Source organism: Calonectris borealis, chromosome 28 (assembly GCF_964195595.1).
Source record: "Calonectris borealis chromosome 28, bCalBor7.hap1.2, whole genome shotgun sequence".
NCBI lineage: Eukaryota > Metazoa > Chordata > Aves > Procellariiformes > Procellariidae > Calonectris > Calonectris borealis.
The window spans coordinates 3508157-3521743 of record NC_134339.1 but is presented as its reverse complement, the minus strand read 5'-3'; the positions used below and the strand labels follow the sequence as shown (position 1 = coordinate 3521743).

At 66.3% G+C, this 13587-nt stretch overlaps 1 protein-coding gene across 1 annotated transcript; it reads left to right on the top strand.

Annotated features, from left to right (window-relative positions):
• Positions 1-5708: 5708 nt before the first annotated feature.
• C2CD4C (C2 calcium dependent domain containing 4C) lies at positions 5709-10080 on the top strand. Its single transcript, XM_075175288.1, has 2 exons — positions 5709-5734; positions 6251-10080. The coding sequence occupies exon 2, from the start codon at positions 6270-6272 to the stop codon at positions 7527-7529; it is 1260 nt and encodes a 419-aa protein (XP_075031389.1). The 5' UTR covers positions 5709-5734; positions 6251-6269; the 3' UTR covers positions 7530-10080.
• Positions 10081-13587: the final 3507 nt, after the last annotated feature.

Here is a 13587-nt window from a genome sequence, read left to right as displayed (position 1 = left end):
AGAGGGATGGGGCTTGAAGCCGGCTCGGGCAGTGCTGCCCGGGGCTCCCCCCGGCTCGCCCCAGCGATGGGAGGGGGCCTGGGTGGGCATCGCCGTGGGGCTGCGCTGTCCCCCTCCTGCTCGGGAGCCCTGCTTGAGTGGGGCTGGTTAATCTGGTACCGCTGGCCTCGGCTGCCCAGCGCTGCGGCCCCCAGCACCAGTTCCATCCTGGGACATGGAATTGGTCTCCGGGCGATGATGGAGCAAACGGGGTCGGGGCTGGTGCCAGGAGCCTCGTCCCAGGGCTCCCCGGGTGGGATGGGGCGAGCAGGCTTGGCGTGCGCATCCGTGTGGGTGCGTGCGCATCCGTGTGGGTGCGTGCGCATCCGTGTGGGTGCGTGCGCATCCGTGTGGGTGCATGCACATCCCTGTGGGTGCGTGCATAGCTATGTGAGGGGCAGCTGGGGGACCAGCCCCTTGCCCGCAGAGCCCTGCCTCTCGCCCAGCGCTTCTGCTCAGGACCCAACTCCCCACCTCGGTCCCGCCTCTCTGCCAGGACATTTTGGGGGGTGCCCCCATCCATGGGGTCCCCCATCAGTGGGGGCTGTAGCCTCCGGCTTGGCTCTGCCTGTGGGGCTGGACGTGAACATCTCTTAGAGGCCGGTGCTGCTGGATGTCCTTGTCCCTCCCACATTTCCAGCTGGATTCTCCCCAGGAGCGGCTGCCATGCGAGAATCCCGGCGGCTCCGAGCCCCCGCAGCCCTCCCCAGGCTGGGGCCAGGACGAAGCTGCGGTGGGGAAGACGCAGGGCAGGGGCGAGCTACTGGCACTGGCTTGTGAGGCTGGGGCTGCCCGGAGGAGAGGTGTCCCACAGCCCCCGGGGATCCCCCCCCGGCCGGCTCGGGGCTTCGGCAGGTTTTTACGGCATACACGGCCCCTTCTCCAGCGTGGCTGGCGCTCGGGTGGGTTCGTGGTTTGGAATACGTTTCTAATTAAACGTGGAAATGAGCAAGGCGCCCTGATTGTTCGTGCCACCCCCGGGCAGGGTGCTGGCTCCTGCGCCTGGGGGCTCAACCGGGCTGGGGATGCAGAAGGTGCTGGGACGGCGTCTCCAGCATCACCAGCTCCTGGCCGCTCCCACAGTGGTGGTGGCAGCCAGCCCCATCCTGGCCGGTCACACTTGGCTCTGAGCCCCCCTGGGTCACCCTGTCCCCCTTCTGCACATGGGTCACCCCTCCTGCCCCCCCACCCCCAGCTCCGGAGGGGGCTGCGGCACCCAGGGTTTGGCTCCAGGGCTCTGGTCCCGCACGGCATCTCCTCCCTGCACCCAGCATCTCCCCACCCTGCCTGCTCCCGCTGCCTGCAGGCTCGCATCCCACCTCCGCCCAGGGGCAGGATGCGGCCGCTCGCCTCGGAGCGAGACCTCGTCTGGCTCCTGCCGCAGCCGGGCTGGCACTGAGCAGCCCGAAGCCGAGCTGCCGTTCGTCTCCCGTTAATGAACACGGCGGCTGACGAAGCGAGAGCCCCGCGGTGGGCCTGGCCGCGGCTCCCGGCTGTGCAGCGCGGCCGGCAAGTAAAAAAGGCGCTTGGCTGGAATGGGTGGAGGTGGGAGAAGGCTGCCCCAGCGCTGCTGGAGCCTGGCAGTGGGAGATTTTCCGAGCTGGCAGCGTGGCCAGGCTGTGAACCGCAGGGCACGCGCACCGGGTGGGCAGCAGCTTCCCGGCGGGTCCGGCACCAGCCCCGGCACTGGTCGGCTCCATGGTCCTGCCGGGTCCCCTCTGCTCGCCCTGCCCCAGGTGGGTGCCAGCGACCCGTCTGGCTCTGCCCGGTGCTGCCACCGCGCTGCCGGCACCCACCTTGGGGAGCAGGGGCACCCTGGCACCCTCTGCCCCTTGCTGGGGAGGGCCCCTCCCGGGAGAGGGCTGCCGGGTGCTGGCTGAGTCAATGAATAAAATAAGCCCCTAAATAAAGCCCGGTAATGAATGTGTAATTTTCCATTGATAGTTGAATACCTACAGGGATGCGGCGCTTCCAGCTCAGCTGCTATTTTTTGTCATGTAGTAATGCGTCTGCAAAGATAATTGCACCCTTCCTTCAATAGCAGAGGCAGGAAAAGGCAGCCAGAGCCCGGACTTACTTCTTTTGCCGCCGGAGAACGAGCCCACGCCTTTCCCCGGTTGCTGCTGGCTCTAGCCCTGGCCCCTCGGCCCCCCCGATGCTGCCGTGAGGTGCCTGAAGGGCTGGCGGGGTTTTTATTTTCGGGGTTTAACTGCTTTGGTTGAGGCTGGTGTGCGGTGCCGACAGCCGTGGGGCGCAGGGGGCTCTGCTCCCCCCTGCCCCGGGCTGCAGGGCAGCTGCACAGGGGCTCGGGGACCCTCCACGAGAGGGACCTGCTGTGGGGCAGTGCCCCACGGCCGCCCGGCACGAGGGCAGGACCCCGCGGGGGGAGGCGGGCTGGGAGCCACGCAGCGGTGTTCTTGAAGCAAAAAACAATGAAACCAAATACGAGGCCTTTATTGAGCGAAGAATATAGAACGACATGAATAATGCAGTCAGAACATCAGGGAGTGCTCCCACCTGAAATTGGATTTCTTTCTGTGTGCTCTGCACCTCCAGCGCAGCTCCGCTCTGGACTGGTCCTTACTGGGCCAGGGGCGAGGGGAGGGCGAGGAGGAGGGGCTGTGGGAGGCTGGGGCTGGGCGATGGTGGAATGAAGCGGGTAACGGCACACGTGCTGAAACCGCTGGTGGCTGCTGGTGTGTTTGGAGTAGCAGTCTGTAGGTTCCAGAGTTAACGCCGGGCTGAAAGGGAGAGCGACTCGCCTCTCGGCGCTGGCTCCTTCAGCCCATGTGACGGTGGGGGGGCTGAGGTGTTTTGGGAAGGTTTGGAAGCCGCAGAAGAGCGACTGCAGAGGGACGTGGCTTCCTCGCTCTCCCGGGGCCTTGGGGATCTCGCTCTCCAACCGTCCCTCTGTGTCTCCAAACGTGCTGACAACGAACACTGCCCAGTTCAGTTTTCCTGGCCAGAGGCGTAAGAGTCTCTGACATGGACTCTCAGCAAATTTCATGGAAATAACCAAGCAGCTGGAGAAGAGGAGGTGTGTGAGCACTCCTGCCCCGGAGGGGCTGTGGCGGGGGCTCAGCCCGTGCCCCGGGATCCCGGGATCCTGGCGCCAGCCCCTTCCCCTTCTGGGGCTCTCTCCTTCCCAGCCTCCAGCAGGTGGTAGCACACTGCCAGCTCCGCCAGCCGCGTCCCCAACCCTGGCATTGTCCCCAGCCTTGCCAGCATCGCTAGCCCTGCCAGTGTCCCCAGCCCTGCCAGTGTCCCCAGCCCCGCCAGCATCCCCAACCAGGCGTCGCTTGCCCGCGGTGCCATGCCCGGACCGTGCCAGGCACCGCACGCCTCCGGCAGCCTCCAGCCCGGCACAAGGGACCCCCGTCCGTCTCGCCCAGCCCTTGCCCAGCTCACGCTGCCTGGGGAGGCGGCTCTGGAGCCCCAAGAGCTGTCCCCTCCTGGCATCCCGTGCTGCCCGGATCCCTGGAAAGCCCTGGATGAGGGGGAGGCAGGCGAGAAAAGGCACCCCTCCCAGCTCCATGCTGCTGGGTGCCAAGTGAGAGTCCAGAGCCCGTTTTAAAGGCCCTGGAAACCTTGTTTTCTGCTGGCCCTGTGAGTATTTGTTCTCTGCCTGTTCTGTTCCGGGTCCGGCAGCTCCTGCCGCACGCAGTGGCTGTGGCAGCGCAGTGCCGCAGGCGAGCGCTGGTCTCTGGCAGCCCCGTGCCAGCAACGGGGCTGGCTGCAGCCCCTGCCTGCTCTGCCGGGAAGGGATGCCCCTGGCACAGCCCATGTCCCCAAGGTGCCAGAGATGTGAGCGCCCGTGCCAACTCCTGCTGCGAGCGCTGGATCTCTCCTGCCATCGCTTCACTGGGAACTGGGGCATTTGGGGCTTCGGCGGCTCTGCCCGACCATTGCAGCTTCTCTTCTGCCTCAAACCTGGAAGCCCTGCTCTGAGCTGAGCCCAGGCAAGCTCAGTGCAGGCAGCAGGCAGCTCCGAGCACCCTGCTCCCCTCTGTGCCCCCAAGCTGAGCGGGCAGGGCTGGCCCAGCTCCAGCGCTCTTTGTTATCTCAAGGGAACTCAACCATTTCTGCACCTTGTTTACCCACCGTTGTGCTGGGTGGAGGAAAAGCAAACACCAGCCCTTTTGTTCACCAACCTCCCCTTCCCGTGAGCCTCACCCTCCTCTCCCGGGCTCCATCTGCCCTCTTCCCCACCGTGGGACCCAGGACTTAGCATCCTGCAATGCAGAGCCCAGGGTCCAGCCAGGACACTACCGCTGTCCCCACCGCTGTCCCCAAGACATCCCTGCCCAGACCCCTCCATGTCCTGGCTGGTTCCTGCTCTCCACACGCCCGATATGGAGCTTCCAGCAGCTTTTCCCAGGTCCGCTCCCGTGGCTGGTGAGGGTCAGCTGTGCCCGAGGGCCCCACTCCTGGTGAGGGTCTGCAGTTGGTCAGAGCCGCTGCTCCCAGGCAGGCAGAGCAATGTGCCAAGAAACTCCATAAATCAGAGCGCTCGCCCTGCCAGGGAGCACCCACTCGCTGCTGGGAGAGGCCTGGGCACGGCAGGCGGAGGGGACGTGGCGAAACCAGGGGGTGCAGGGAGAGGGGAGGGCAATTTGCTTCCAGAGAGGGAGGAGGGTTGTTCCCCCAGGCTCCTTCTCTCCTGCCACCTTTCCCAGGCGCTGGCAGAGCTGGCTGCTGGCGCTCGGTCTGGCTCAGCACAGCTGTCCTTCTCTTTTTATCAGCTCGGAGTCAGGATGCGGAGGGAGCCGAGTCCTCCCACCTCTCGCAGTCGCTTCCTGGCTGCAGCAGCCCCTGCTGAAGGAGCTCACCAAGCCAGGCTCTCCCTGCACTGCTGTGGGATGACGGGGCTGTCCCTGCAGCCTGATGGCACCCACGGGGCAGCAGCCAAGTAGGATAGCCACTGGCCCCCGTCCGTTCTACCATCCTGCTCGGTGCATCCCTGTCCCCAAGGCTATAAATCCATGCGGTTCGTGGGCTGGGGCCGATCACCCTGCTTTGTGCCTCCTGCCCCCCTCCTGCCCCCCACAGCACCGGGGCCTGCAGTGATGCTCCGTGCATCCTGCTGATGTTTTGCCCCCAGTGCCACCTGGGCCATATCCTGCCCCAGTGCTGGTGAAACGTGTGACATGTGGCACTGCCCCCCCCCCCAACTCCTCCAGCCACGATATTAAACCGCTTAATGCACTCAGCGAGTCCTTGAGCTCCGAGCCGCCTTGGAGTGCTGCTGGCTTTGTTCAGCGCTTTGATGAGCTCAAGAGCTCGGAGGGGAGAGGGGGCTGCGCCCGGAGGGGGAACGGCTCCGTCCCGCCGGCCTCGGTCCCCGATCGCGCTGAGGGCGGGAGGGCGCTGGGGGGGAACGGGGCTGCTGCCGTCCCGCTCCCGGCTCAGGGCTCCCCCGCTCCCGGTTCCATCCCAGCGCCGGCGCTCCCGTGGGCAGGCGGCCGGGGGTCTCGGGGCAGGGCCTCCGAACCCCCCGAGCATCAGCACCCCGGGGCCGCTCGGCCCGGCTCGGTCCCGGTCCGGCCGGGCTCGGCGCGGGGAAATGCGGGGGCGCCGCGCTCGGAGGATTACGGCGGCGGCGCGGGGAAGGAGCGGGGCCGCCGCCGCCGCCGTATAAAAGCGCGTCCGCGCGCGCCCCGCCCGGGCTGCGGCGGCGGCGGCGGCTCCGCTCCAGGTGCGGCGGCTCCCGGCGGTCGGTCCGGCGGTTCCCGGCGGTCGGTCCGGGCATCGCGTCGCGTCCTGTCGCGTCCTGTCCTGTCCTGTCGTGTCGTGTCGCGTCGCGGCTGGCAGCGGCTCCCCGTGCCCCGCGGCCGCCCCGTCCCGTCCCATCCCATCGCATCGCTCGGGACCGGCGGCGCCGCCACCGCCGTGTCGCTCGGGTCCGTGTCGCTCGGGTCCGTGTCCCTCGGCGCAGCCGGTTCTTTCCCGTCCCTCACCCCCGGGCTGGCGGGTCCCCGTGTCCCTCGGCGCGGCCGGTTCCTTCCCATCCCTGTCCCCGTCGCCCCCCCGGGCTCGCCGGTCCCCGTGTCCCTCGGCGCGGCCGGTTCCCTCCCATCCTTGTCCCCGACCCCCCGGGCTGGCGGGTCCCCGTTTCTGGGTGCCTCCGGTTGCCCCCCAGGCTGACGGCTCCGGTCTGCCCCTGCCGGTGCCCGGCCCCCGGTGAGAGCGTTGCCCCTCGGGTCTTTTCCAGCCCCGCACCCAGCGGCAACATGTGGCTCCTGGAGCGGCTGCGCGGCGTGGCGGAGAACGGTGGGTCCCGGGGCGCGGGGCCGGAGGAGTCTCCGCGAGGATCCCGCTACAGCAACGTCCTCACCCCTGACAAGATTCCCGACTTCTTCATCCCGCCCAAGCTGAGCGCGGCGCCTGCCGAGGCCGAGGGCCCCGAGCCCCCCGCAGCGCCCACCCTGGGCCCCTCAGCCTCGGAGCAGGACCTGGCCGGGCGCAAGACCCCGCGCAGCCCTCGGCCGTCCAGCCGTTCCCGGCCGCGGGCTGCCGGCCGGCACATCATCCAGATCGAGAGCGCCGAGGACTGGTCGGCCGAGGGGGGCTTCGGCACCAATGCAGACCCGCAGGCACAGACGGCCATGTCACTGCCCTACGTGCCCAAGGCACAGACCTCCTACGGCTTCGCCACGCTGGTGGAGAGCCCCCACACGCGGCGCAAAGAATCGCTCTTCCACAGCGAGCACAGCAGCCTCTGCCCCTCGCCGGCCACCTCACCCAGCGCCCAGCGCAGAGCCAAGCTCAACGGCGAGAGCGGGTCTCGGGCACCCGCCGACCTGGGTGCGGCCCTCATGCACCCCGGCCGCTATTTCAGCGGCGGTGAGAGCGACACGTGCTCCTCTGCCGAGTCCTCGCCCTTCGGCTCCCCGCTGCTCTCCCGCTCCGTCTCCCTGCTGAAGATCTTCAGCCAGGAGAGCCAGTCCAAGGTCATCAAGCTGAAGCACTCGGTAGCCCGTAACAGCTCACTGTCCACCGACGACAGCTCGGCTGACACCAGCCCCAGTGCTCAGCGCCGTGCCAGGAGCGCCCCGGCCGGGGGGCAACCACCCGCCGCCCTGCTGCCCCTGGACCTGCCGCCGGGCCGTGACCGGGAACACAGCCTGCGGCTCAGCCGGGGTGGGAGCCTGCGCCTGGCTGCCGAGTACGACCCCTCCAATGCCCGGCTGCGCGTGCGGCTCGTCTCCGCCGAGGACCTCTACGACACCCTCGTCGACCTGCGCAGCATCAACTGCTGCGTCTCGCTGTGCCTCAACCCCGGGAAGCTGCAGAAGCAGCGCAGCACTATCGTCAAGAACAGCCGCAATCCCATCTTCAACGAGGACTTCTTCTTCGATGGGCTGGGCCCCGGTCATGCCAGGAAGATGTCCCTGAAGCTCAAGGTGGTCAACAAGGGCAGCAGCCTTAAGCGGGACACGCTGCTGGGGGAGAAGGAGCTGCCGCTCACCGCCCTCCTGTCCTGCCTGTAGGTGCTTGCTGCCAGCCCCGGAGGGAGCCTGTGGGGCCGGGGCGAGGCGGGGAGGCCGACCCTGTCCCCCGGCCTTGCTGGAGGAGGGTTTGGAAGGGCCCCTTGGAGGAGGGACGGGGCCGTGGCGGAGAGTAGGGGGTCCCCGGGGGCGGCGCTGCCGTGGGGCTCTGCCAGCACCAGCCCTCCTGCGGCAGGGCCGCGGCCGCAGCCTCTTCCCTCTGCTCCCTCCCTGCTCCCTCCTGGGGCTGCATCTCCTGGAGCCCAGTGGGAAGCGGGGAGGCACCGGCCCCGTCTCCACTGGGAAGGATGGATGTCACCTGCTGGGCTCTCCCCTCCCTGGTGCCCGTGGTCTCCAGCTGGCCAGCACGAAGGTTGGAGGTGGGTAGATCTCTGTAGCATACTTACTGCCACCTCTCTCAAAGCCCCAGCTCCTGGAGTCAGGGGATAACATCGATCTCAGCTTTAATTTAAAAGACAAGTTTCTGGTCTTGGAAACTGCAGAGTGGGCCAAGGGAGGTGACCCTGGGGGATGAGTCAGGTTTGTGGGTTTTGAGCCTTTCCTGGATTCTTCCCAGCCCTGCGGGACTGCACAGATGTGCAAGGTGGCTTGGTTCGACATCCGCAGCCTCCCGGGATGCCCTCCCTGCCCACCCCCAGCAGTGTCCCCCACTGCTGACCCCCTGCGGGAAACTGCTCACGGAGCTTCAGGGGCTTTGGGTTTACCCAAATCCAGGAGGCTGCCTGTGCCCGTCCCCTGCCCAGAGGAGGGAGATGCCGGGGGCTGGCACTGCCATGGGGGGGCCTGGCACCCCTTGCCCTGGGCACATGGGTGGTCCCGGGCAGCGTCCCAGCAGACAAAAGCTGAGGTGACAGGAGTAGCCCTCCCTGAGTGCTGGTGGTCCGGCTGGCACTGGGGACATCCCCAGGTGTTGCTGGGCAGGGCGTCAGGCTGTGGCTGGGGCTCCCCTACCCTCTGCCCTCCCTCGCCTGCGGGGCTCGGGGGCTTGGAAGTGGCTGCACCCACCGGGCAGGAGGGACGTCTCCTATGGGACCACGAAGCCCCTGTGCCCAGCGGGACCCGGCTCCCCAAAGGGACTGGCCCGGCTCTGCAGTTTCCCTTTGGGATGGAGTAGGATGCTCCCACCCCTTCCCATCCCTCCCTGCCATCCCGGTTGACCGGCTGGAGGCACCGGGAGTGGGGGAAATGCTGGCTGGGGCATTTCTGCGGGTGGCTAAAACAGACGCCTTGTTGTTGTTTGGTGTGGTGTTACCCCCTTGCATCGGGCTCTGCATGTTTCTGTGGAAGGGAGCAGAATTTGCAGTGCTCCTGTCCCTGCCTTGTTGCAGCATGCGTGGACACACACGCACACACGTGTCCCTCTGTGTTAACCTCTGTCGGTGGCGGTTGATGTTCCTTCCTTGTCCTTTGCAGCAGATGGCAGATTTCAGTGTTGGCTATTTATATCCGAGGCTGATCTTTCCCAGCGTGTTTTACTTCTGTCTGTAAATATGTTTCAGGTACGCGAGGCTTGGTTCTGATAGCGTGGTGTTTGCATGTCGGGGGGATTCGGGGTGATCGTGGCTGTTTGTCGAGCTTGTGGCTGAAAACAAACCGTGCAGGACGTAAGGAGCAGACGCGTCCCTCCTTTGCGGGGGATTTCCCACCTGAGGCTTCCCACTGCTCCCCCAGGAGCCAACACGGGGGACGCTCCCGGCCCCCGAGTGCCCAAGCTCGCCCTGGGGGCAGACGGGGGCTCTGGGGACAGTGGGATGGGGAGAGGGGCCACGTCCCTGGGCTGGGGGTGAAGATCCTGTCCCTAGGGCAGGAAGGGGACCCTGCCCAGCCGGCTGCTGCCCGACAGCCCCGTGCACCCCTCGCCAGCGCCCCACGGTCCCCGGGGTGCTGCAGTCCCCGGGGTGCTGCGGTCCCCGGGGTGCTGCGGTCCCCGGGGTGCTGCGGTCCCCGGGGTGCTGTACCTGCAAGGGGCTGGTGGGACCCAGGTATTGCTGGGGGTAGGGGAGAGACCCAGCAGGCTGCGAGGGGAGGGGGAAAAGGAGCTGGGCAAAGATTTGGGTGCTCTATGAGAGGGTTGGGGGGTGACACATCCCCCCCGGCAAGGCTGTGTGCCTTTGTTTTGGGGGAAGGGGGATGCTGTGAGCAGGGCCCTGGGCTGCTCCTTGGGTTGGGGCTGGTCCTGGGCGGGGGGAGACCCAAGGGCCTGGGGGCTTGTGCTGTCCCTGTCTGTCCCCCGCCCCATCCCAGGGCTGCCTTGCTGGAGTCGAGTGGCGCGTGGCTGTCCGCCGAGCCCTGGGACGTGCTGCTGCGAGCCCTGCTCCCGTGATGGGTGGGAGGGCGGCGTGGGAGCCGGGACAGTGGCCTGGCTGGGTCTTTCCTCCCCTGTAGCTCTTTTCTAATGTTCCTGCTTTGATATTTCTGTGGCTGGATTTAATGATGCATTTTTGGAGTGAAAAAATATATTAATACCTGAGTGGAATGTTTGTTTACAGATGACTTCCCCTTTTTAGTGCAATAAAGTCATTTCTAAAACAGATGCAGGTGGTACCCCGGCTCCTGGTTTCCCTGAGGTGTTCCCTTTGCTCTTCATCGCCGTGGCTGCAGCTTCCCCGCCGGCCCCGTTATCTTCCCCGCCGGCCCCGTTATCTTCTCCACCGGTTCCCTGTGCCATGGAGGGGTGGGGGAACAGAGCTGGGACCCTGGGACTGCCCAGCCACGGGAGCAGCCGCTGCTCTTCTGGGTGTTCCACAGCCCTGGAGGGGCTCAAAGCGCTTCAGAAGCTCTTCCGCGACCAGCCGTGGGATGAGGTGGGAGCAAATCTCCCGGGGAGAACAGGGGATGTGGAGAAAGGGGCTGTTCCTGCTCGAGGGGGGACCTGGGGCTGAGCCAGGGCATCGCCTGCGCGGGGATGGGGCTGCGGCGAGGGAGAGCCCCTTCCCACGCTCCCCCGGGAGTCCTTCCTCCTCCTCGCCGGCTCCCCCAGCCTGGCCCCTGCGCTCCTCCTCGGCAGTGCTGGTGATTAAGGATATGACGATGGTTTTGTGCTCCCCGTCAGCAAGCGGGCTGCGTGGGCTGGAGCCCTGCCCTTGCGGGGGACCGGGCGCTCAGCACCCCAAGCCCTGGGGCTGCCTCTCCTGGGGGGGGCTCTGAGCTCCAGGAGACCCTCGGTGGGCTCTTTGGGGCACAGCTGGGCTCTGACCCCAGCTCCCCATCGCTCTCCGAGCTTCCCTTTTCCCCTCCAAACCTCCGGCCGGCTCCTGCGGAGCAGCCGTGATCCGCTCTGGCAGCGTTTTGGCGTGGAAAGAAACCTGATGGTTTCTGCCCAGCCGTGCCCCCGCCGCAGTGCTGCCGGGATGTCTCTCCCAAGCGCTCCACGGCGCGAGTGCTGTGGGTGTCGGCTGAGCTGCTTTCGGGGTGTCCCCTGGAGCGTTTCCCTCCAGGGAGCCCCCCCCGCCCCAGCCCGGCTGTCAGCGTTCAGCAGCTCATCCTGTTTTTTTCCCCACCTTTCATTTCCAAATCTGCTTTTAACCAGACACCGCTGAAGAAAAGAAGGAGGTTTGTCTGGTACCTAAATGCCATTTTTCTAATTTTCACCGTTCTAATAATTTGTCATTTTTGGTAGAAATAAAGGCTGGGAGCATCAAACAGATCCGCCCTCTCTCCTCCTGCCCCCACAGGGGCAGAGAAAGCAGCATGGTGAGAGCTTGGCAGGTGCCAATAATTTAAATAGTGTTTTTTCTAGAGGTGTAAAGCTACAGCAGTTAGCAATAAAATGAGGCTGATTAAGTTAGTCTGAACTAGAGTGGATGGGGTCAGCCTGAACACACGAAAAAATCCCTGGAAAACGTTCAACATTCGAAGTACTGGAAGCAGTCGGAGGGGTGGAGAGGGGGGTCTTGTGGGCGAAGATTTAACTCGGAATTTATAATCGAGTCATTGTGGGAAAGAAATGTATCTGCTTCTCTGCACCCTGGGCTGTACCCGGTCGGGCTGGGATGAGCCTCTGAATTGGGAGATGCTGGGGCGGGGGGGACGCAGGGGGATACGTCCCCTTTCCACAACGCAGGACGGAGGATGCCCAGACGAAGGGGCGAGAGACCGAGCGCGGCTCTGCCCATCGCTGGCGATGCCCATGCCGAGGGATGCTTGAGCCCCGGGAGCTTTCCCCGGGACGGGGGGGGTTTCTCTGGCCAGGGGTGACGCAGCCACAGGCGGGTTGCGCCGGGGGATGGCACGGCGCACGTTTGGGCAGCACGACCTGTGGAAGAAACTGGGGCAGAGCGGGGAGACGGCTGGATGCGGAGAAGCCGGTGGCAGCTGCCGCGTCCTTTGCCCTTATCTCCAGAGCAAGATTCACCTGGGCGAGCCGCGCGCGCAGACCTCGGCTATTTTTAGTCCCGTGTTCCCACAACGCGAGGACTCAACTTCTGAGAAAATTGCCTGGAGCTCATTTAGCTGCGTGCGTGACGGCTGGCGAGGGAGGGAGAGGGCAAATTAGGGGCTCAATCTCATACAGGGGGTGCGGCGGGGCCGGGACTCCCCGGGGAGGGATTCCCAGGGAGGAGGCCGGCAGGGCTGTCCCTGTCCCTGCCCCATCCGCCAGCCGGGCGGGGGGGTCCCAGGGTCGAGCGCTGTCCCCAGCCGATGCTCGGGGGTCCTCAGCAGGGGCCGGGGCAGCTTTTGGCCGAGTAGGGCAGCAACGGCTGGTTGTCCTCTCCAGATTTTTGGGTGCTGTCAAGTCTGGGGGACCCCCCAGTGCCCCCCCCCGGGCAGCTTCAGCCTTGCTGCACCCCATCCCTCACGTCGACCCGGCTGCTGCTTTACCGTTTTGGTCAGAAAAAGCATCTTCCCGTTGCCTGGCAACCCTCGGTCCAGCGGTGGATGCGGGGTGGGGAGGGGTGCTCCGCGGGGTGGGGGGGGCTCTCTCCCACCCACAGCCCCCACCGTGCTGGTGCCGGGGGCGAGGGGCTGCGGGGGCTGCTCGGTGCCGGTGGTGGGCACGGCACGGGCGAAGCCGCCGCAGTGTTTCCCGAGGTCTGCGCCGCGGCGCTTGGGGGGACGCGAGCGCAACCGGTGAGCTCCTGGCTCTGGGCCCGAGGTGCGAAACCGCCGCTCGCCACGGGCTCGCCGCTGGCAAGCGCAACCGCCACCTCCGAGCGCGATGGTTCTGCCGGGACGTGATTCACCAGGCCAGCAAACATCAGCCCTCAGACGGCACAGGAAAACCTCCGGGAGGGGGTGGGGGGGGGGGGAAAACCTGGCTCCCACCCCGCAGCCATCGCTGCCCTGCAGAGGGGCGACAGCTCCGCAAAGCGCAGGCGCGCCCCAAGTTTAGCAGCAGCCCCCCCACCTCCTGGGGCAGACATGGAGGCAGCCCCCCCCCCACGGCCGCGGTCTGGCTCCCAGTCGGCACTGTGGGAGCAGATGGGGAAATGGCCTCGTGCCCACCGCTGGGCTGGGGGGGTGGGGGGGCTGCATGGGGGGGGGGGTCCTGCTCCGAGGCCAGCCGGCTGCCCGCAGCAACTCTGCCATGCAGCAACTCTGCCGTGCAGCTCTGGGCACCTGGGACTGGCCGGCGGGACGCGCCGCATGCGGGACCAGGCGTGCAGAGGCGTGGGGCGGGTGCGAGCGCGCGGCAGGGAAGCGGCGAGCGCGCCCCAGGCAGCACCGGCTGCACACGAGCATCGGCCTCCCCCGGCACACGCGCTCCTTTGCTTTATTGCAAGCATTTGTCTTCCATGGCAGTATGTCTGTTTTAAAGCGGAGAGACTCCCACTGTTACTGGGAGGAAAACAGAACTTAATTGAATCCCACAATCCCTTGTAGTCACATCAGGCGAGAGAGAAAACCAGAGGAGAGCGATCCCCCCACCCCCCACCCCGTGCTCCTCTCAGGCTCCTGCACCCCAGCACCCTGGGCTGGGCACCGGTTGTGCCATGCCAGCCGGCAGTCCGTGCTCCTCCAGTGGACACAGAACCCCCCGGTCTGGGGGACCCAGGGGTCCGTTGGGAGCAGGGACGACCTGGGGCTCCTTGTCAGCCCC